The 24,885-nt window shown below is 42.3% G+C and overlaps 1 protein-coding gene across 8 annotated transcripts in view; it reads right to left on the bottom strand.

Moving 5' to 3' along the window:
- mrtfab (myocardin related transcription factor Ab) overlaps positions 1-24,885 on the bottom strand; it is a 49,072-nt gene that overhangs the window by 12,148 nt on the left and 12,039 nt on the right. For 6 of the 8 annotated variants that reach the window (XM_050059785.1, XM_050059786.1, XM_050059789.1 and 3 more), the window contains 2 exons: positions 7,100-7,165; positions 672-727 (listed from right to left, as the gene is read on the bottom strand). In XM_050059785.1, coding sequence (XP_049915742.1) covers positions 672-727; positions 7,100-7,165 — 122 coding nt within the window. Of the gene's footprint in view, positions 1-671; positions 728-7,099; positions 7,166-13,190; positions 13,871-24,885 lie in introns of those variants that run through there. The other 2 variants (XM_050059792.1, XM_050059787.1) reach the window with 1 other exon arrangement.

Raw genomic sequence — 24,885 nt, forward strand, 5'->3', positions numbered from 1 at the left:
TGTAAGGAGGAGGATCACAAACACAGACATGAGAAACAAGCCTGTAATCAACCCATACTATAGCGACAACACTCAAATAAGCCCTTTAATGGACACTTGTTACACTGCAATAACCTGCTACATGTATTCTTCACCTGCCATCTTTGTTACAGTGCCAGTGTCCAATACTGTGACATCACTCTCATTGAATTTTCTTTGTGGGTTTACATCTGCAGTCGGTGCTTTTTTCTTTGGTTCTCGTTGCTAATGCTATCTATGCTACAACTAAAACCATCCACAAACCAGGTATTGCTTGAATTACTATTCCAATCAGTAACAGAGTAACAGACTAGATGCAAATTACGCATTTAAATCTTCTCTAAGCAACTTTGCATGATGGCAGCTCCAGATGGCAGCGAGAGGTAGATCTGACCTTGGGTTATTAAAAAACATGATAATGATGCCGAGCTACCCTGTTGCTTTGTGCAGCTCCTAAAACGAAGAGGGCCACCTTACTACTATCTGTATGGCATCTTAAGTTTCGATTTGTTATTTCCTGTCAGCAGAGTTTGAGGTGTCTATACTGACGGTAAATTAAATTACAAATAATGCTTTGCAGATTATGCTGTTAATATTTACGGGTAATGTTTTGTCCTGCAGAGATTCAAACTCACTGAATTTAAGACACTCACCCTTGCTCGCTCCAGACTTTTGCGCTGTTCATGAAAGGCTGCCGGACTCTTCAGTGCTGCATGGATAGAGGGACGAAGAAGGGGGGAGGAAAGAAAGAGAGAGAGATGAATACAGCTCACAAGGACTGTGATGGGAGTCGTGATGCTCCTTGCAGTAAGTGACAATGTGAGAACAGTCACTGCTATAGAAGAAGACAAACTCAAAGCAGAAGTGGCTGCAGGACGAGAGGGTCAGGAGTGCTATTCTAACCACACACACTGATGACAGCTCAGGAGGCTGATGGGCCGCTGCAGCGTGCTGTGTGTGCAGGAATACAGCACAGTTTTTCTGCAGTGAAAGCTTCCTTGGTTATCACAAAGAGAATTGTACCTGCAATCGATTTCTTTGGCCAATTACTGTGCTGTTCAGATCCCAGTCATGTTATCATTGTGCTCACTGGGGCTTTTACATTGAAGCAGCGTAGGTAAGTTAGGCATTATGGGAGCAAATATTCAGGCAAACCTCAGGGAATCACATGACTATAACCATGACCATGAGCTTTCCTAAACCATCACTAAGCAGTTTCATATGCTCAGTTTGTCACCTTATTCAATAAATTTACTCTATAAAAGTATCCCGTGTATTCTATCATGTTTGAACTGAGAATAGAAGTTGTTTGAATCTACATTTGGACATTTTTGTCTGTGATTTTTCACACCAAAGCAGACGCTAATTGAACTTTGAGTGAATCGCAAACCTCCAACACACAAAACCTGTTCAATGTAGCAAAAACCTTTCCATGTGCCAAGTACTCACACATATATCCAGATTAAACTCTTACATACCTTTCATAAATCAGCACAATAGCCCCGCTCTGTGATAGTTTTATGGCTATTTTACACCGAAAACGCTACTGATGTGCGCTGACTTGTGTGGTGCATTTTGTAGATAGCAGACTTCCAGAACTATTTCAAAGGCCAACTGTCTGTGCTATGTGAGAGATGGACAGTAACTGGGAGTCTGACGGTAATAAATCCTTGATGACGAGTAGTCTGGAGTGGATCGTTAAAAGGAAAGCGCGGAGACAGAGGAGAGTGTGGACCGATGCACACAAAGGAAATATATGTTCATCACTGCACTCAGCCATGACTGTCTGCAACGTTTTAAGTACATGGGTGGGGGTGTGAAAGTATTTGTGGTGTGTGTGTGTGTGTGTGTGTGTGTAAATACATATTTCTGCATTTTAGCCAGCTAGTCACAGCCTCAAAAGCAAATGAGAGTATGACCATTAAGGAGAAACCAAAAAACAGAAGTTTACATTTTTAAAATGATAATTTTTTAATGTGCGAGAATCATATTCCAGATCCAAGCAATTAGAAAAATGTTTGACAAATTTTTCCACCTCATTCATGCTTTCAAGTTAAGTCTATGCCTAAAATGGAATGGTCACATTAAGATAGTGGGCAAAGAGGACGGTTTCCAATTATACTATGCAGGATTTTCCTAAAAACAATGTACAGACTCATACAAAAGGAATCCCTCTTAAACATCACTCATGACCCACTGGAAGTTTGTGGTGGTGTATTTATCTGCAGAAACTCTGCCCTCTGCTTGTACATCTTATTTTCTGTGTTCCAGATGTTTATGGGCGTGTTCCCCACAGCTTTATTAAAAGGTAGTGACCAGGTGCCAGCAGGCAGCAGGAAGCAGCAGGCATTCAAGAGACAAAGCCCCGAAAAAAAACGCAAATATAGCATGATGAAATCAAGACGAGAGTGAATCTGGGGCTTGCTCTTACTTTCACTTTGGCGGGCGTACGTGTTTACAAACAGTAACCGACAATCCTGCAGAGCATACCTTTAAAATCATGAATAGCCAAACTGAATAGTAGTCTTAAACATTTTAAATATGAGCAGCAGTGATAATTTCATAAACAAAAACTATGATTAATGTTTGGCAACAACCTTTTATTCCATGACTAAGATGAGACCATGACGAGACAGCACCACACTTTTACTGAACAGTGAACACTAACTGTGACAATATTAACATGCAATATCATTGACGACAAAAGACGAGACTAAAATGTGGCAGCAAAAAACAAAAACTTTGCTAAAATGTCTTGATTTTAATTGACAAAAAAAGAGGAGATGAAATACTGTAGACTAGTTAGCCAATACGAGTATGAGTTAATTGAGGTAAGAGAAAGAGAGCGTGTGTGCGCGTGTATATCAGAGTGTGTAGCAAGTGTCGGTTAATAACTTGACCAAAAAAAACAAAACAAAAAAAGACCACATTTTTGGGTTTGAGTTTACTAGATTGAGTAAAATGTTCAATAATCTGAAGCCACAAAAAGACAAAAATGTCAACAACCTTCATTGATTGAAACTAGTCTAAGATAGTTACGATTTTCTTTGAATGAGATAAAACTAAAATGCCCAGATTTTTAGCCAACTAAAACTTGCATTAAAAATGGACTGGGGTTGACTAAATATCCTAAAAACTAGGACTTTTTTAACAGTACTTAGACTGAATAAAAGAAATAGCACAACTAAACAGACAAACAGAGATGTTTTTGTACAGTAGTTGGGGAAGGATATTGGGAGGACACTGGCAGTTATAATGATGCAACACAACATTCATTAGATTGGTCAAGAGCTGGTGAAATCCCTGCCAAAAGGTGTGTGACATGGGGCGTCCACTGTATGTGTGTCACAGACGACTGGGTGGGGGTGGGAGGCATTCCTCGTGTCACAACCCCTGAAGTTCACAAGGAGACCTACATGCCAGTTGTGACATAACCAACGGTCAAGAACTCAGTCAGATGATCCTGTTACTATCATCTGCTGAGAGTCAACAAAAAATGTCTTGTCCATGGACTGAGGGTTTGACTGATGTCAGTTTGTCGATATAGCAGAGTCATACTGGCCTTTAATTGAGATCAGGTGTCAGGCAGGCAACGTGTCCGCTAACATTAATAGAGAACTGTGAAAGGTAATGTTTTTGTGACATCATTTGAACAAAAATCTTGGCAGCAATGAACCCTTTGTTCTGGACAAACAGAACTAATGTAATACATCTCGTAATGTCGCTCTAATTGACATTTGATTCGTTTTCAGCAGCAAGTATGAAATGTAATTGTATGTTTGAACAGCTGCCCTTTTATGACTGCCAAATCAATCTCTATTTTATACTTGTGCAAGTCAGAAACGATAAAAAAAACACCAGCTGTACTGTGTATCAGGCTATTCTGAAACAGAGAAACAACAATCCGAGAACAGAGCAGAGTCGTGTACTTGGCCACATTTCTCAATATGATCTATTGATTCAACAACGCTCGTAATACACAATTTCATTGTTGTACAACCTCAAACAAACTAGGTGGAATACTGGAAAAAAGGCAAAATATGATCTGAACATACAAAGTGGAAATGAAATCTTTTAGCGCACACACCTTTTTCAAATCTGTTTTCACTAGAGGGAACATGACCCTGACACAGAGCCTACAATCTCTACTGAAAATCTCAGATGCTGATGAAGAAAGTGTGGTTCAATAATCAGCTTTAAAGTGGCCAAACGTATCAGCCAGCAGCTCAGACATATTCTGATTTTTGGTTGAATTACTATACCAAATGACAAACATGGCTGAGCTCTAGACACAGGAGCATTGTTATTGCTTGTTAACTCATATATCTATGCCTTTCCTAATCTAGTGCAATAGTCATGTTTCCATTCAATTCTCAAATTTTAGCTAACTTTTGACATGTCACAAACAAGGAATGGGAATCAAGCACATTTCCAACTACTGGTTTGGAACAAATAAACTAGGCTGCAAAGCGTAGTTTAGTCAGACGTTGGTGGTGGCTAAGCTTTACGCATGGCCAGTGAACAGAGTAGAAGAAGTAGAGGTTGCTAACTAGAAACAAAATAAGTGGCCTCGTCATCTAACCCATCTATGAGAGCAAAATAGAGAGAGGTCTTCAGGTATTTGTTTCAGCTGGTCAAGTTTTAAGTGTTCTTTCAGGTCAGCTAGTATTGGCCATGTTTCATGCTGAATGGAGACGAAGACAAATTAATGCAATCATCATGAAGCAGAGAAAGATGCCAACGGTGGAAACAGGTAAAAGTTTGCTACGACACTGTATTCGGCAATGGCGTTTCTAACTTTGTAGTGTCACTGATTTAAGTGCGAGGCCAAGTGCTTTCTTCAAGAACACCCAGACCATGGTTACTCAGAGAGGGAGGGTGGAAAGTTACTCATTCACACCACCTACAGCTGCAAAAACCAGTGTGAGGATTACATCCTGCAGCAACACTGACCCTTCATCAGTTCCAAGCACCCACTGTCTCCTCTACAGCTGCGCCACATGGTTGAAAACATATTACAATATTAAAAGTCCAGTGTGTAGGATTTAGTGGCATCTAGCAGTGAGGTTGCAGAACCGAAACTTCCACTGTGTGCCAAGCGTGTAGGAGAATAATGGTAGCCAATGTGAAAGCACGAATGGACCTATCTGTGTGGGTAGTGTTTGATTTGTCTGTTCTGGGCTTCTGTAGAACAACATGGTGGACTCCGTGGAAGAGGACCTGCTCCATTTGTAGATATAAACGGCTCATTCTAAGGTAACAAAAACACAATGCTTCTTTTTTCAGGCGATTCTAATCTGATGAATAAATAGTTATGAATATTATATACCACTACTGCCAATAAATGCCCCTAAATCCTACACACTGGACCTTTAAGAATATTCCACCATACAGATCACAATTTGTACATATTATTATACGATTCTGCTAAAATTCGATAAATGATGCACCCTGCTTGCTCTTTAGCAGTTAATATAATCTTCACTGTCCTATAATTCAACAGGGGCCTTGACAGCTGAGCAGCCTTTGCTCTACCTTGCTGTGTCTCCTGGCAACAGTCAAAAATAATGGCTCTTTGTAAAATCCTATGTTCGAGGAAAACATCCACTTGAGAGCAAACACAGTCTTAGGTGAATCTCTTATAAGCCTATTCTTTCTCTTTCTCCCTCCTTAGGTATTTGTCTCTTTGTTTCTCCACAGAGGAGTAGCCTGAGAGCGAAATATTCTACCAGTACACGTTGATCCCGATTCAACGGTCAGGCCTGAGGCCTGTTGCATAAGGAGGAAACGGACAGATTTACTGCAACTATTAAATCTGCTCTCTGCCCACTACAACAAGTACCTGGTCAGAGTGTCCTCTCCAGCGCATTCTTTCATGCCTAACCCCCTTTTAATGCAAACTGAGCCAGGTGTGTTACTTTTAAGTGCATTGTTGTTGAACTGATATGCCAAAGGATTCATCCAGGGTTATATTACCACAATATACAACACCTGAAAAACAGTCCAACGCTTTCTGACACAAAGCACATTTTGGTTTCTTTACCTGTCACAGCAGTGAGTGCAGTTTTCATTCACACCTGCTTTGTCTTCATTTTGGACAAATGCAAATAACCTCTCCATCTTTTCATCTTGAGACTCACAAAAATATTCAGTGCATCTTAAGTTCCCCTGTCTTTAATGGGGATTAACAGTCACCATTCAGGTTTCCTACTTTCATTTGGAGACCTTCTACTCTTCAATCACTTGGTCATAGAGGATTATCTACCGTACATATTGTATGAGGCTGAATGCTGGGTCATTTTTTTATTACAAAGAGCCTTCTTGAAAAAAGCCTCGTACTTACTGTGCATTGCTACGTTTTAATGAAGAAAGAGTAAAATAAAAAAAGGCCTCTTGTGATGAGAGGAACTCTGAAACAGGAAGTGGATACAGAAGAAGAGGAAGCTGCCCTATTTGATAACACCAAGTGGTGCAAAAACGCCACCAAATGTGACACACGCTGAACGCTCATACAGATAACAGAGCTGACACTTTCAGTAAAAACCAAGATGCAAAGATGTCTCAACCCTCATGATTTTGTGTTACCTGAAGATAACACTCAGAAAGATACACTGTTAACATATCCTGTATAGCACATGAGGATAATCAGATAGCACATTTAACTTATGAATCAATTGACTGTGCGCATATAGCTAAGTGTTAATATTATGTGACGACCCAATCAATCTCTGACAGAGTCTGACACTCTGTCTGATGCTGTAGGACAGGGAAAGGGTTAACACTCTGACATCGGCTCAAAGACACAGATACAGTGCTCTGGTTGTCAGTATAAGTTTCTTTTACGTTACATAACACTAAGATCTTCACACGCTAAATAAAAACTACATTACTACACAGCAACACTAAACAGACAACACGAAAGAGACCGAGTCAGTTTGAGCTTTTTCTGTGGTGTGTACTGTGCATGTGCATCCCTGTAGATGCCATATGCATGTGTGTTAAAATGGAACTACCCACACTGACAATACATGTTTGCCGAATAGAATACATTTCAATTCAGAGACTTAAATCAGAGACTTACGTGGCATGATCCCTTGGCTGACCAGTTCCTCTCGTGTACGTCTCTGCTGGAGTTTGAGCTGGAGGACTGCATGGAGACAGAGGAGGTGAGGGGGGGGAGACAGAGGAGAAGAGTCAGTACAGCCGGCGAGAAGAAGAAACTGCAGCGATGGAGCTCTGAGCTCTTAAAGCTTCCTTATTGTTTCTTATTGTCCTCTGATCAGCGGTCCATCTGCCTCGTTCACATAAATAACCACACACGAGAACCCAACTGACATGAAGAGGACCTGCACTCTCTGGCACCCAATACATCCTCCCATTTCCCCCTTCTTTTGTGCTTTTTTTGAAGCTAGGAGGCAGAGGAGGCGGGTACCAAGAGGGCGTGAGCAGCGTACTACACACTTCCTGTTTCTAGACTATTTTTTTATGTGTGCAAAGTGTGTGCAGTTGTGTGTAAAAGAACAGCCATCATAGGAAGAAATCAGTAAGAGAGAGAGCGAGAGCAAGCGCAGCAAAACAGATAAAAGAAACCAGCAAAGGAAGGAAAAAGGAACAATTAGATGTAGAATGTAGACTGAAACAAGACTGGCCTCGATTAGAGAGGAGTTGAAAAAAAGTGCATGAGGGCCGATTGCGCCGTCATTTCAAAACAGGAAGCACTTGTTACATAATGCAGGGGCTGCGAGAGAGAGTTTTAAGGAACACAGCACTGGACAAAAGAAGCAGGACCATGGTTGACCTTTCTGCACAGTCGTTCTCATCTCGGTAGCTTTTACAAATCAACTCTCAGGCTGAAAGCTCATTCTGGCCCTATTGTCTTAAATAAATGTTAAAGTAAAAACAAATTAGATCAAGACATGATGAATAATTTTACAGAATGACAATTTAAACATGGACATCTGCAGGATCATGCACTGCATTTCATCATTTGCTGCAGTTTCACTGCAACACACAGAGTTTAGAGAAGTGACCCTTCAGTCAGTCACACAGCAAACTAACTGATTACAAACACATCACCAACCATGACAAGAATGTACAGAACAGCTACAGGGTCACTGCTGACACTTGCCTGTGGTGCGTTGGGGTTTCTGAGGTCGATAAGTAACTGATACTGCACTATACTTCCACTGTGCTTCTTGGCAATGGCCTGTTTCCATTTTAAAACTGAAGATGTGACACACACTTGCAGTTCGTGTTGGTTTTAAGCTCGCTAGTTTGACAGAATCCGAGGAAGGAATGAGTTTATTACGCCAAATACTATTTTCACTGACATTCAGCTCAGCTCCCCTCAGCTGAGACTCTTGTTTTATATGTACCAGCTGTCCCTGTTGAAGGGGTACGTGTGTGTGCACGAAGTGTAATGCGCCACTGAAGCTTCGCGAGCATTTCTGTGCCGAGAGTTGTGTCTGCTACACAAGCAGCACCTGTTCCTCCCCACTAACAAAGTGACATCATTGGTGCTTGCAGGCTAGCTAACCTGTTAGCCGTCCTGCGTAGCTGCTGCTGCTGCTGCTGTTATGACAAACAATCCAGGCCTGGACAGAAACACTGCCAGTTCCATGAATTAACATCACAGCCTGTGCAACTAAATGTCATTCCTTGGCTCTAAATGCTCGCTGGCGATCCCAGCTCCCCTCTGTTATATTTACAAGTGTGCATGCTCTCCTTCGTGAGGGATGAGGCTAGCACTAGAGACTCCCCTCTGGAAGCAATAACATGTCAGTTCACATTCAGAGACGTAAACACAGAGACCTAAACACAGCCAGGCATGCTCATGTATGTGTTGCACTAGCAGCTAAGAGATTCATTTTCCCACAGTGCCAAACACACGGGCAAACACTTAAGAGACTCACGTGTTGCTTGACCCACACACACACACGGACACACACTGACCGTGCCACGGCCGAATGCAGGATAAGACGCCAAGCCACTTGGCACTTCTAGGGAAGAGGTTTATTCTGGGAAAGAGAATCTTACACTTTCCCTCTATCTCAGCCTCACATCTCCATGCTCCCTCCTCATATTCTTTCACACAGACAGGGCACTCCAGTTAACTTATTTATTCTCCCCTGCACTCTCTCTCTCATTCCTCTGTTTATTCCTCATCTCTGGCAGTAAGCGAACTGGAAATCCTTGCATTAGCGGTTTAGTCCAGTGGCCACAGTGGGTTGTTATAGCTGTTATCGCCAGTTTATCAACCAAATGAATTGCCAGAGACGTTAGTATAAAGGCTAAAAAGACTTAAAAAAATAACAAAGTGTCAGCCATAATTTTCTTTGTGGTCTGACAAAGAGAAGCAGAAGTCTCACAGTGACACCTCATGCATGCTGGAGATGGTGCTACGTGTGAAAAGCTGCAGTTGTGTTAAAACTGTAGGCTGAGGTGGGGAAACCAAATCATATGACAATTTAGTTGTTATTACTGCACTACCTACGAATAAAACACATACTAAACAAATATGGAAGCCAGTAATTGTTAGTAAAGGAATCATAACCATAAAGTAAGCTGTGCACTGGTGCCAAAATGTATATGAAAAGTTTTATACTGATAGTGAGTGTGTTTACATGCAGGTAAGAAACCTAGCTATTGTCACATATCAGCATTAATCTAAATTTCCATAGTTTAATTCGAGGTTGTGTGCACATGGCATCAGTGTGGGGGTGGCTGAGCAGCTAACATGGCAACAGTACTGACAGAGCCAATGGTGTTAACCTGGTTGGGGGAGGGATAACGCTTCTGCAACAATGGCGTTCTGCCACTTTGGGTTAGGACATTATCAGTGGCAACTGCTGTATAAGCACAATGCAGAGTGGTGGCAATTGGCTAGCCACTGGGATACACACACAGGGACTCACATGGAATTACAAGCATGCGTGGCAGGACGGTCTACCAAAACAAATAACAGAGAAGCTCGGAATACAACGACTCCGCTATGTCTTTAAAGAGCAAATAGTTGTTTGCTGCTACATTAATGCTTTAAATGCCAAATACAGCACCTTCAAATGGTGTATAAACCTAGACTTCCTTAACTGTGGTTAAGGATTAAGAGAAACCTGACTGACACAGTCAACTTCTGCTATAATATAATTAGGTTATTACAGTGCATGTGAACATGTTCTCTTATCCCCTGCCTTAACATGATTTTCCCATGGTAACCGGGTTTCACAAGTGCATGCAAACATAGTCAACAGTGATGCTGATGTTTTTTTTAATTGTTAATGGATTCGTATTTGAAAAAAAAATGACGATTAAATATGACAATGCCATCATCTAAATCAGGTTTGAGGGCCATTTTGGTTAATTTAAGAAAAGGATGAAAAGGCAGGGCAGTTTTATTGGGATACTAGGCCACAGCCAAAACTGGCCTCCGCACTCATAAAAAGCAAGAGCCAAGGAACAGAGAGAGGGAGAGACAGAAGGAGAGCAGTTTTTAGATGAAGCAGAGGGAACAATGGTGAAAAGCACAATATTACTTATTTCTCATGGATGTAACAAATGTGTAACAAACAAACAAATCTGCAGCTGATAAAGTTTCTGTTGATTAAATGAGTTAATCAGGTAATGATCTTAGACAAGTCCAGTATCTAAACACAGCCGTCTCACAGCTACAAACTATGTCATACAGCAGAGGAAAAAGCTTCCAGACTTATGGTAGTAAGCCATAGAAGTTAGGGGATTCTGTGTGCATAAACTGACACAGAGGTCACATACATGACTGTCCATTTCAGCACAAGACGTTTGGTAACGTAAAAGTAGTGGGGGAAGAGGAATCCAAGAGTTAAGGTTCCAGTGGCGTCAGAGAGGCAGAAGGAGGAGGTCAGTGAGGTATTGCCAACTTCTTGGTGGCCAACTGGGCTAATCCTGCTGTGCTCATTCGTCATTAGATCTGTTTAAACATGTCTGAGTTCGTCACTGTCCCCAAAGACCCCCAGGCTTGGCACAGCTAAGCCTGCACACACCGACAATAGCAACACACATGAAGGCAGAATAATGCGAGCCAAAACTAAGTAAAATAGTGGGCACATGAGGACGGAAACATGTGTGATCACACTGCCACTCACTCGGCTAACGAACACAGACCTCACAGACGCTCTGCGCGGACGTTACGCTTGGCATCGGCATTGGAAATGTTCTATTTAGAAAGCCTGTTAATGTTCTCCTGCTTGAGCTCATCATTTGCACAGTAGCAGTGGTTTCATTGCATCTGTTGAACAGAGAAATGAAGGCAGCGTCTGACCACAGCAAATGTTTCACACATCAGTGAGAATGGAAAGAGGCTAGAGGGCAGAAACAATACAAGGTTAAGGCCATTCACACCTTGCAATCACTCCCATTGCCTTTGCACTGCCGCACTGTGCCGGGAAGCCAGATGACAACATGAGGGGTCGTGGTGAATACTAATTATCTTAAAGTTCAAGAAGGGCAAGTCAGGCTCCCAGAGCTTTCATGGCTTTATGCAGTACCTGTCACTCACACTTTCTCTAGACATGATGCACGATTAGCAAAGGTAGCGGTTAGCAAAAAAAGCACCTGGAATAATAACTGACAGCTGCAGTGTCATGTGCACAGCGACACTGTAACATGCCAGTCCTTTTTATGGTACAATAGAAATTCCTTCCACCTGTTTTTTATCCTTTCCCCTTCCTTTTTTTTCTGGACATTCTCCATCTTCAGCCATTTGAACCTCACAGGAATGTTTTGTTTCATCTGTAGTCAGTCATCTGAGACTGACCCTTGCTTGTAATGCTTGTAATGTTGGTTATAAACAAACTGAAGCTTATTTTACTGCAGCCCTGACCAAACCATTCCAAATTAGGCTATATCCCCAATATCTAACATTAAGTCACTGCTGGCTGTTTTATGTTTTCCCTTTCAGTGGAGAAATATGGTTTTTAAGTCCGCTGGGCAGTGTTTGTTTTCCTCTGTGTTTGTGCACATCAAATTTAAATCCAAAAATGTGCAGTGTCAGTAAGTGTCACATTATCACATTTGATAGAGACTAAAATACTACTACTACTACTACTACTACTACTACAACTACTACCACTACAAAAAACAAAAACATGACAGCATCAACTTACAATCTGGCTGAAAAAAAGATTTTATATGTACTAAATATTTGCTAGTACCTCCAGTTGGAACATAACTTAAAAAAGCTCTATGTGAAATTAGTAAAATTCACAGCGTATGAGTTGTCTGCACACCATTTTCAGCATGGAGGTGGCTGAGCTAGCAGCTAACAATGCTAACTCCATAAACAGTGCTAAACAATGGCAACAGTGCTGACAGAGCTAACGGTGTTGACAGTCATGACACTGTCCCAATATCAGCGGTAACTGCCATATGAGCACAGTGCAAAGCAGCAATAAAGAGCTAGCCAGTGGGATACACATATGCACTAATATGCACTCGTGGCCAGACTGGCTTACCACAACAAACCACAGAGGAGCTCGGGTTGCAACACCCATAAAGGTGGCTTGACTCAATTCTCTGCTCAGGTTGGCATTGCTCCACTAAATCTGTACACTGCAAACAGTTGTTTGCTGCTGTATTAATGCTCTGAATGATGGAGCTTTTGACAAAAATGCTATGGAGCAATGCTTTTCTGTTTTGTTTGTTATCGTGAACAGGCATGCAGGTGACATGATACATGTCTCTGCCAGTGGTTTCACACTATTCCACTGATCTACAGGCGGCGGTAATGTGCCAGCAAAGGCAAAGAAGAAGAAGACTGCTAGCAAGTAAACATGAGCACACCATGGAGGTTAAAAATGAAAATTGTTTTGCAAATGTTATATGAGGAAGAAGATGCCATGTGACTTTAACATCACAGGCTCAAATTTTTACACCTGTGGTCGCCCACACTTCCTTAATTTAACTTAGTGGCCAGGTCTGCTCCGTGACACAGGTTTATCAGAGGGAACAGATCACCACTTCTATTTCCTTCCTACGCAGACCAGTCGACCAAATTGCTTATCTTTAGAAAAGCCCCATCAACCATTTATGTGAAGCCATAAAGTACTGATATGAACCTGTACACTGAGTCACATAAACACAAATCATATCAGGTGTCTTGAGTCTCTACTGACTGTGTGCAGCTCCGGATCGCCCACCTTCTTTCAGGCTGTGATAGACAAGTCTGTCATGATCCATCGTCAGCCCTGTCTTCTCCATGTCATCCCCCATTGGAGGAGAGCCCGGGGGGGAGGGCTCAAAGGACAGGCAATGGTTGGTGTCCAGCATTATCATTCAGAATGGAGATAAATTATTTGGTAAACATTGATCTTGTCAGTCAAAAGCGGTCCTCCTCCTGAGTCCCCAATGTTGGCTGTTCTGACTGAAGAGGGGAGGAAAGAAGAGTCCTTAATGTGACAAAACTGCACCAGCTGTCCCTTCAAATAGCTGTCCTCTCTCTCCAAGGGAAGGACGTGAATCAAATGCTTCAGAGGAGCCTCATACAAGTCGAAGAAAATCTCCTTTTAAACCAAAACGTGGAGGAAAAATGCTGCTACTTCCTCTCCTCTCCAAGTGCCTCTCTCTTCTGTATCACAGTAATCGATTGGTCTGTCTCAGCTTCTCTCTCTCTCTTTCTTGTCTTCCTCCTGCTCTCTCCTTCCCTTGCAGTGGCAGCCGGCGAGTCACGACGGCGCTGGCTCTGCGAAGGTTTCCCAGAGAGACGAGGGGGAAAGAAATCCACAGGGCGAGTCGCGGATGAAAAGAACAAGGGAGCGGAGGGGAGGAAACTGAAAACAGGCCAGCGGCGGAGGAAGAGAGGACAGCAGTGAGCTCGGCAGGGAGAGTGCCCAGAGAGACTGCTCTGGTTGCAGCTCCTCCTGAATCTCTCCCTCTCTCTCTCTCTCTCTCACACACACACACATACACACACAGACACACACAAGCAGGGAGTGCTGCCGATAAAGTTCTCCTGCTCAGCTGTTGCCATTCATTCACTGTTACAGGCTGAGGGGGGCTGCCACATGCAAACTCGTCCCTGTCAAACGCACAAACACAGCGTACAGGACAAAATCACAGTACTATGGATGAGACAATCTGTTCTTGAACACTTTCTAGACTACACAGGCTTGCCCTCAAAAATGATGACTCAGTTAATGTATGAACACTTTTTCGCGGACAAATGCCAGAGACTGTTTTCAGTGATGACCTCATCCGACATAATCGACCTTTGTCAAAGATACTCCGGTAAATCTGATACTGAGATGAATCACACACTCACATTGACTTTTAGAGTGATTGATTGATACCCAATCACCACTGCAATTCTAAAATGTTTTTTGAACCGTCTGCCCTTGAGGCAAGGCGTCTCGTTAAGACAGGAACTCTGTAAAAAATGTTATCAGAGGGAGTGAGACTCTGATTGGACTGGTGCAACCGCAGAATCAAAGCCAATGCATCCTAATCCTGTCAGATAGCTAGATAGATTTTTTTGCGGTCCAGTCCTACCACCAAACTGTCTCTGGCTCCCGCAGAATGCTGATGGTAAACCCCGTCCCCGGCCGCACCCCCTTCCCCCCTCTCTCCACTGTTTTAAATAGCAAGGGCAGCTGGCCATAAGGGGGCTATATTCAGCTTGGTATCACCTGTGCGCTTGCAGGGTAAAGTTACTCTGTGGCACACACATCACTGCCTGCAAATACACACACGCAAACTTTTAAGTCGCATTTCCCTGCACTGAATCAATGTTTCATGAGGCGTGACACAAAGGGAGATACACTGCTTCCATACCTTTCATTTCATAATACAGACAGCACAGAGAGAAGTCCATCTATTAATAAACTAAAGGCCTGAGTAGAAATATCAAATATGAAAACTCAGCACACCATGTGACATCATGGCTGACCAGTGCAGACCACCTCTGTCAAACAGGTGACACACACACGACCGCGCTGTACTTGAAAACACAGCCGACACCTCCTTGAACAAACGGTGACTGGTACCTACAATAACTGTCTGTTATGAGTGTGTGATTAAAGTCCACCTGCTGTTATGATTCACAGTCTGGGCAGGAAACGCAGAGATGATAACACACACAGGGATTAGGATGTCGCCGTGTGGGTTGAGCCAATCTCAGCGACACACGACACATCATCGACTGACACACAGCATGCCAAACATGTCAACTACATTTCATCTTCATGGCTCAAAATCCTAAATCCATTCTTATTTTTACTTTCATTTTCTTGTCATTTTGAACTTCTGTGATCTAATCCGTGTTTTCTACATAACAAAACACATTGGGCTCTGATTCCTACGGCAATATAAACATCATGAGAGGATGACAATTTACAGCTTAACAGTAACGTATAAATTCTGTTTGATTATTGTCATTGTAACCTTGAGCAACAGGGCAAGGCAGCAGATTGCAGGGGAGTTTTTATGGTTTTAGGGCTTAGTGGCCATTGTGTGTGGGAGGTGCAGTTATGTTATTTCCAATCACTTGCCTACACCTGAATAAGTACCAAGCAGAGATGCAGGACTAAGTAACTAAAAACTATTGACGTAGCTTAAACACTAAGCCATGCGAGCAGCTCTGTGAGGCTGCATGTAGCCACAGTGGGGATTTAGGGGCGGCAGTAGCTCAGTCCATAGGGACTTGGGTTGGGAACCGGAGGGTCGCCCGTTCGAGTCCCTGTCCGGACCAAAATATGGAGCGTGGACTGGTGGCTGGAGAGGTGCCAGTTCACCTCCTGGGCACTGCCGAGGTGCCCTTGAGCAAGGCACCGAACCCCCCAACCGCTTGGGGCGCCTGACCAAAGGGCAGCCCCCTCACTCTGACATCTCTCCACTTTGTGCATGTATAGGTCCTGTTTGTGCATGTGTGTGTGTCTTTCAGACCTGTGTGTAATTGACAAGCAAGAGTGAAAACATTGACTTTCCCCTCAGGGGATTAATAAAGTAAATAAACTTAAACTTAAAAACTTAAGCTAAATGCTAACGCTTAGCACCATGCTCCCAATGATAGTTCAAACATGCTGATGTCTAGCATGTATATTTCTCCTCTTGGCACCACAGATATTCTGAAGTTTCATGGCAACCCATTTAAACATTAAAATACTTCAGTCTGAACCAACATTGCCATCCTCTGTGCTTTCAGCTTGGCTAAAAGCAGCACAAAACATCTGAACTATTAAGTATGATAAGCCTGAGTCCCAGGAGGGTTGCCAATGTTTAAAATGTATACCAGTGCTACCACTATATAACGCTTCAGCATGCTGTTTGTGTACAGTACTCTCCTCACAATCATTACACTGGGTGGGGATGTTAACCTTTAGCAAGAGAAATTTGCTGTCATAGTTCTGGCTTCGGGAACATTCCAGTGAGGCTATTCGGCCTTGGACATCCTTATCTGGGTCTTTCTTTATCCGTCACTGAAAAACATTTCTGGGAATTAAACAAAAATGAAAACACTGCTTTTGGGGCAAGCAGGCAGGATATAATTACAGTATGAAGGTCTTGCAGAAGCAGTGACTCAAAGACTTCCTGTGGATGTGTAAATGAAAGGAAAACTCCCCCACAGCTTCCAGTCGGTCATTATAACCTGGACCACCGGGGGCACAAACAGCTAAAACATTAGTTGTTTTCTTGTAAAATGGCATCAAATCATGCTGCGTTTTGGTACTGAGATTGATTTTTTTCCTTTTTACTGTTTGGGAGGAAATCTATTCAAGTCCAATCCTATTTTGACAAGCAACAGGCAAATACAAATGCATCAAGAGAACCAGATATTTAAAAGTGCTATCTACACTGGTTCTAGATAAAACGCTGCAGACAAAACAGCAGAGTAAAATGCAAACAACCACCAGTGAGCATGGGATGCAGTGAGCATCTCTGCACTGGCTCCTTGCGCACTGTCATTTCTTCAATCAGAACATACTGTTGTATATAATAACTAAGGACATAACTGAAAGACATGGGTTGACTAGGACAGTAGGACTATCAGAAACAGACATGACCTGAAGCTGAACTGTGTGCAGGGCAGCAGATTATGACTTATTCTACACTACTTGCTACAGCATCCCAAACATCAGCCACAGCTGCAAAAATACAACATGACCTTAAAACAATGCTTTTGTTTTTATTTTTGGCTGATGTTGAGGGGATAAAGTGACTAGAGCCTAAATGATTTTTATTTTTCTACCCTGGTGGTGGGAACATCATGACCCTCTTGGCACAGACTGCCCTTCAGCAGGACCTGCCCAAAACAATCACCCCACCACATTCCATTTACCTGCCCACAACAATTAGTAGTTTCCGCCAACCGCCCACAATCATCCCTAACCAACAAGACCAGGCAGGTCTGATTCAGGTGAACCACACATGAAAAGCCTGTGAGGAAAACTCTCAGGAATGAAACAATCTGACCGGGAATTTAAGTCATAATTGGCACTGCAACTGAACAATATGCTCTGTGAACTCTTTCCAGATCAATGTGGGACTCCTGGTGTATTCCCATCAGTGAATGTCTGTAATTATCTTTCAACACCTCCACGCTTTTTATCATACTTCATCCCCCGCAATATAAATAACAGGAAATCAAAGATGCTGTCTGACGTCAATATCCTGTGAAAAGTAATATCGCAATCAATTTCTCTTCTTTACTTCCTGTTTATGTAGGGCTGCAGCAGAATGATGCTGGTACAGTAGGGCTGGGCCACATAACAACTATGTACTGTATATTTATATATTTTTTAGCAAGATAAACATTTTATACCATTTATATCAATATTGGGTCAGGTTGCGTTACGTAACGCTGTTTTTCCGAAAAGCCATGCCAGTGTGCATCTCTCCTTTCTCACACTCTCCGCACAGCTCCGCCCCTCTCACACTCTGTTCTCCAGCAACACTAAGAGAGACACAGAGCTGCTACTCTGTTTAATCTGTCTGTTAATTAGCCTACAGTGCGATGTTGGTCTATATGTTGCAGGTGCTACGCTAAATGAGTCTGTGAGATGAATTAAATTACCGCAGTAGCACACGTGCAGTACAGCGCTGCGCTGTATGTGTGGGAGACAGAGCTGCTTGATTGTGTAAGGTGAATGTTTTGTTTGCTAGTTTGTGTGTGAGGTGGATCATAGTACATCGCTATCCTTCTTGGTAGTTGTAGTCTGTTGTGTGACATTTAGACAGCGCCTGGATGCAGGTGACAAATGACATACAAGACAAGACTTTTACAGTCATGTTGTAGTTTTGTGGCCTGTGCTGCAAACCTTTAAATCTCTGTAGCTCCAGTGCTGTATGCAAAAAGTCAACGCACAGCCCTGCTATGTGTTTCTTGTAATTTTTCATTTACATGTTGGGCAGTTATATATTTTCAAACAGGAAAAAAAAAATCCCCGTCTTTGCATTTTATTTTGATCACAGTCTATTTTCAGAGAAGTGCTTGTGACATCTCAAATGTGGCTTTGACTTGCAAATAAACATGTAGCCCTGTTTGTGGAAAATATAGAGATATATATCTTGTATTGCCATTCGGCCTTGAAAGTACCAAGATATGAATTTTTCTCCATATCGCCCAGCCCTATAGTACAGTAACACAATTTATGTCCTTCATTAAATTACTGACCAGTATGTTTGTTTCTATTAGTCAAAACCTGATCTGAGTGAATAGACCACCAAGCAGTTGTTTTTTATTACTTGCTAAAGGAAAGTTTACTACTGATGTGTCCTGGACACATACAGTATATTTGCACTTGGTAGTCTATAACATAAGCAGAATCAAGGATTAAGTACTTTGGAAACCAGCACCATCTCTCTCTTTCAATATGAGACCAATGAGTACCATGACATCACCTTTAAAAGAAGTGAAAACATTACATATTCATTCCCCTTACTCAGTTCTGACCAAAATGTGACCTGATATTTCCTCATCTAAATGAGGAAACTTTTAACTTTAGACTATGCCAATTCTATTTAGCCATGGTTCTCCATTTAACACTGACGCACAGAGCATCTGTTAAGGGTTAAAACTGAAGTGTCAGAATAGGTATTGTTTTGTTAGACTTGGGTAACATAATCGCACTACACCCACTAATACTCTGGTCACAAGCAAGGTTACCAACAAGACAAATGGGCAAAGCACACACCTAACATAACCTGACCTGCCAAGAAAAACAACCAGACCATGCACCAGTCCACCGCAGGTCAGACCGGCCATTAACATTCAGGCAGGGAAAACAGAAGGTGTTTTTTCCTTAACTTCCTGGTTCCCCCCGCCCGCTCTGTTGTGGAATTTACCAGCACTGTTTGCATTTGGCTGTGACTCAACACTGACATCAGGCCTGGGATTTCTTACTGGTGCTTCCACTGAACTGCACAGAGACACAGCCTGAGGAAACTAGTTGATAATATCTGAACCAAGGCCCTCAGACTGAAGAGACTGGTAGCTGCAAGGCAGCCATGTGTGTAGTCATAGGGAGAGAAGTTGGAGTCTGGAACAAAACCCTTATCTAAACGGTGCTATGGTGAGCTGGCACTTAATCACTTTCTGTACTGTTCTCACTCTGTGCTTGTACTGGAAAGAGGTAAACTCACCGCCAGGAGCTTGTAAGCCAACTTTGCATGTGTTTGCAGATGAAGCAATTGTACAGGTCCTTTTAGGATATTGGCTGTATAATCCCTAGCTGACCTAATACTACCCTTTAGTTTTGCTTCCAAGAGGAATCTCTTTTTCATTAATTTTATTCTCTTTTCAGCTGTCAGAGTTGACACAGAATGGTCTACTACCTACAGATTTATTAACACAGCAATTTCTTCAAGAAAAAAAGTTGTCACATATGCAGGAAAAATGAATGATTGGGAAACTGTACAATGGCTAAGAGTGCAAACACAAACTGGGAGGAGTACTCAATCTCACTTCATTATTAGAGGTCCAGGGTGTCTATCAGTAAAGGAAGATATACTTTATTAATCCTATTTTCATATCTTGGGCTATCAGTTCCATTGTATATCATAAGATTGTACTTGCCAAGATCTCTGAGAGCAGAGACATATCTAAAATAAGTCACATGTGGCAATAAGCACTATCAGACAGATTGTTAACAAGCTGATAGTTTTGCCAGATTAGCTACCTCTTTAGAAAACTCAAAGTGATCTTACCAGTAATGTTGCTTATAATCCCTCATTGTACAGAAAAACTGCATATGCATGCACTCATATGATCACCTGACTGCTCACACTCATGCTGAACCTATATTTTGTGCCACGTTAATAGGTCTCAGCAATAGCTTTGGTGTGTACAGTTTTATATCGTAACCTACAAAAGTGTTGAAAACCCAAGCCTCAGAAATCAACGTTAAATTGTAACAAAATAGTTTTCTTTAAAAAAAATCTTCAAGTCTTCAAGTTGGCCACTAAAATAAGTGTCACCAGTTCAGTGTCCAACCAAATGTCTCCCCTTCAGTTCCTGAGATATGGTGTTGAATAACGGCCAGAAAAGTGTTTTTGCTGAACATTATGGTGTCACAGTGAAGCTGACTCTTGACCTTTAGGATACAAATTTCATCACTTCATCATTTTATCCTATGACACCTTTGTGGGACCTTTGTCATAATTTCCACATAAATTTATAAAGTTATGGCCAAAAATGTGTTTTATGAGTTCACAGTAACCTTGACCTATGACCACCAAATTCTTATCAGTTCACTGTTGAGTCCAAGTGGATGTTTATGCCAAATTTGAAGATATTCCCTTAAGGCAAATCTCAGATATAGCTTTCATGAGAATGAGACGCACAAAATCATTGCCTCTGGCCAAGACTGTTGCTGGGAAAGTTCACAGGGATTTTAAGGTTTCTAAAAACACATCAATAACAACTGAGCCTTCAGCATACGTGCACACCCAGATACAAAGCACTATGGGAAATTGAAGCCATATGAACACTGGTAAACTTTCTTGTGGTAAAGAATAAAAAGGTATTGAGCAAAGTAGCAGAGTGCTTTCTACATGGTCAAAGGGTCTTTGTTGGGTAGCCATTGACCAGTGTGAAGCGGCACCCCTCACCATCTCACACCTTGTTAATAAAAAGCAGTCCAACCATGGTCTAATTGTTAACTGTTGAAGGAGAGAGAAGCGTCTATAAGGGCACAACTGTTGAATAAAAAACAGAGGCACAGGCCAGCTGGCAGCTGTTAGCATCTGGTAACATAAACCTTCACTGTAAAGCAGAAAGGACTGACGGAGGAATGGGGGTGGAGGAGGGGGAGGGGAGGTTGTGTTCAGCAGAGGAGGTTTTCAGAAAGGAACAGAGGCTGAGAGAGAAGAAAAACAGAGTGCCAGAGTCGAAGAGGGGTGTTCCCTGTCCAGTGATGATGGCTTTGTAACAGACTGTTACATAACTCCAACATCTGAAAATCGTTTTTTATTGTGACGAACCCCCTAACCTCCTACCCCACTTACAGAGGAAACACGGCCCTCTTTTCTCTTTTAAGACTGGTTTCCATTTCAGTCCTACAACAACAGACTCTTGGGCAGACTGGCAGCAAAGAAAGCCAATTACCATGATTGAGAGAAAACAGACACAAAGACATTAACTTCAAAGTTGAAGTGAGGGTCATAGCTTGTGTACAGCATGGGGATAGAAGACTGATACTGTATGTGTGTGTTCTTGCAAGTGTTTTTCCTTCAGGCTGCTCTTTTGGGGTTTTATAGGCCTCTTCTTCCTGCCTTCCCCTCCTCTCCTCTTTCTGTTTCTGTATATAACATCTAATAAAAGCCTTGCTGTTAATTTGCTTCAGCGACCAAAATGACAGGGTTTTTATTAGACACCGATCTTTAACGGGGACACAGGTTTCTATTTTATCGGAGTGTTTAAGTGAGATGTTGACGCTAATAAGAGACAAAATGACACAGAAAGAAGAAAGGATTCAAAAGACATTCTCTGTCATGTTCATTGATTCTGTCTGTTTACAGAAAACTACTCAAAATGAATCTTTTCAAAGAGATTGTGCACGCCTTTGATCCCTATCTCTGCCTCAAACAAGACTCTCGGCAGCGTTGTGGTCAAGACCACCTAAACCGAGATCAAGTCATGGCCGAAACCAGAGCGTATCCAGACAGAGACAAGACCAAGATGTTGAGGGGTTGAGACCGAGTCAAGACCAAGCCCAGACCAGTGCAAGTCCCACACTGCAGGACGGACTTAGGATGAAATGTGGAATTTGAAAACCATAGGCAGTCGTCAAATTGATCTGAAAGATCCACTGTTCCATAAAAACACCCACAGAAAACAAATGACGATTCCTCTTCATTCACCTCTTTTATTACCAACTGCACAGGCAATTTAGTAATATCCCCGCAGTTGTGGTCTTGACTGGTGTTACAATAAAACCCAGAGTCCTCTTTGTATGAGACCGAGTGAAAATGTGTCGAAGACGAGATCTTAAAAAAAGCAGGTCTCAAGACCAAGATCAATCTCGAGTATTAAAACACTATGACTGTTTATGGTGTGTGCAGATCTGGTTTACTGCTGATATAAAGATCTGTCTTTCACTTTCTGATGCATCTTACCGATAACCTATTGTATCTTAGTGTACGACTGTTCTCACAGTAGCCACGTCATATGACACAAAACAGGAAAGTTGACTTGTTTTCACTAAGCCACCACATAACTGAAGCTAAAAACAAACACACAGCAAAGAGAGCCATTCAAAACACATTGGAAAGAGAACATGAGAGTGAAGAGGTATTTAGTGACCATGACGAATCCCCGATGACCATGAGCATTTCAATCGAGGCACAAACAGCTGTGTTCTTCAGTCTGGTCTGACAGTGGGCATACACTGGTGGCCATGTTCCCAGAGTACGAGAGTGACAAACTGATGAGACAAGAGTCGAGCCCCCAGAGTTTTCCATGGAATCTCTGGAGGCTGGTGACACTGTCGATGGTATCTACTGTTATCGGCTTCCAACATCTGTGACCGTGAAATATCGAGTGCATGACAAAGGTCTCAGATCTTTAACTTAAACCTGTGAAAAATGGTAGCAAAAACAAAAGTGTTGTGTTTACATCACTGATAAGTGTATGATAGCTGTAACACCACATTGCTCCCACTTCATGCTGTCATCGACACTGAATTTCCTCCTGCACATGGCTTGGTGTCTGAGTCACTCCGACGGCACAACGAGCTCCCAGTGACCTCTGCTACATTCACCAGCTAACGTTAAGTGCGCCTTACTTGGTGTAAGCAGGTGAGTCACAGGCTTAATGGCTGTTCTATTATTCAGAAACACCAGAGCATGTTGAGTTTGAGACAAGGCACAGAGTAAACCAACTGGAGGATACATGTCTTCTGTGTGTGTTTGTGTGTGTGTGGTTGTGTGTTTCAGCGTTCCTGCTGCACCATGTTTGTGCTTCTGTGTGCACATGACCAAACCTCTGAAACCCTCATTCACATATTCTAGAAGTAGAGGGTTTGTTGCGGGTAATGCTGGGTTGTTAGTTTTAAAAGCAGAGTAGTAGATGTTTATGTCACAAAATCACCCTTTATTGAAAGTAACAAGTTGTAAGTCCAGTATTTTCCCATTACTCCCCTCACAAACAAGCTGTAGCCCTCCATACAATGCAACTCAAGATGACTGCTGTGATTTTAAAACAGCACATCATGTTGTAGCATATCTTCTGTGCAAGATGCTGCATGAATTTTAAGTTTTGCTACCCACAGTGCTGATTATAAATGTGCATAATGTTTGCTGCAGCTGTGCCCGAACCACCCACCACATGTGCATTTAGAAAAATGTGTGTACAGTTGATGTTTACAGATCTAGAAATGCAGTAAGAACATGTGTGTGCATGCTCAGCTGCTCTATACTGTATGTTTTATGACTGTTGCAAAGCTTGCATGTTATAAGATAAGTGTGTGTGTGTGTGTGTGTGTGTGCTTTTCTGTGTGTCTTTAAAGATCACTGAGCTACATGAGTGGGCTTGTACCTGTGGGTGGTGCAGGCACCACGTTCCTGTTGCTACAAGCAGACCTACGGAGCTGATAAAGCTCTTTTCTTTGGCTTTAGGCTACAGATCTGAGCGGGGCTTTTTGGTTGCGTTCTCATTATCTAACAGGAATTTACTGGATCGCAAATCAAAGATTCGAGTGTGTTAGTGCTTGCTGGAATACCGTGCTGACAGGGCACACTGTGAAAATAAGACAGCTCCCAAAGCCTGTGAGTGCATGTCCAGGTCTCAGCAGTGACATGAGCTGTGAAGTGTGTGTCTGTGTGTACTGGTGACTCATGCATAGTCTGTGGGTGTGTGTATGTGTGTTGGAGTGCTGGACACATCTAAGATTTAAGCCTCTCGCAAAACTTGCCTCGGTTGCATAAATATGTCTGTTTATTAGACGGAAAGTTGTTTACATTCACAGGAAAGGATGACATTTTCTCTCCTGTTGTTTAGATTCAGCCTGTTTCGTAATGTCACTGGAAAACTGAGATCTGAGCTGCTAGTTAATGTGCTCCAACACGCAGACATCGAAAAATACACGTTACAATTTTTTCAATGACATGCATGTACTTAACTAGAATTACCCTGGCTCGAAAACATGCTGCTGTCGTTACAACGCCTTGTCATGTCTTCGATCGTCTTGGGAATATGGAGATTATCTAATGCCATGACAGAGTCGCTGGCAGAGAGGCGGGGAGACATGCAGCTGGATTGTGTTTGCTGCAGCTGCTGTGTTTGGATTAGGTTGAAACAACTCCCCCCTTCCTTCCTTCCCTGTGTCCTACACTTCTACAAGTTCGACTGTACTTTTTATGGTCTTATCTTTCAATTATTTAGTTGCTTTTTTCATTCTCTTC

Source organism: Epinephelus moara, chromosome 13 (assembly GCF_006386435.1).
Source record: "Epinephelus moara isolate mb chromosome 13, YSFRI_EMoa_1.0, whole genome shotgun sequence".
Classification (NCBI taxonomy): domain Eukaryota; kingdom Metazoa; phylum Chordata; class Actinopteri; order Perciformes; family Serranidae; genus Epinephelus; species Epinephelus moara.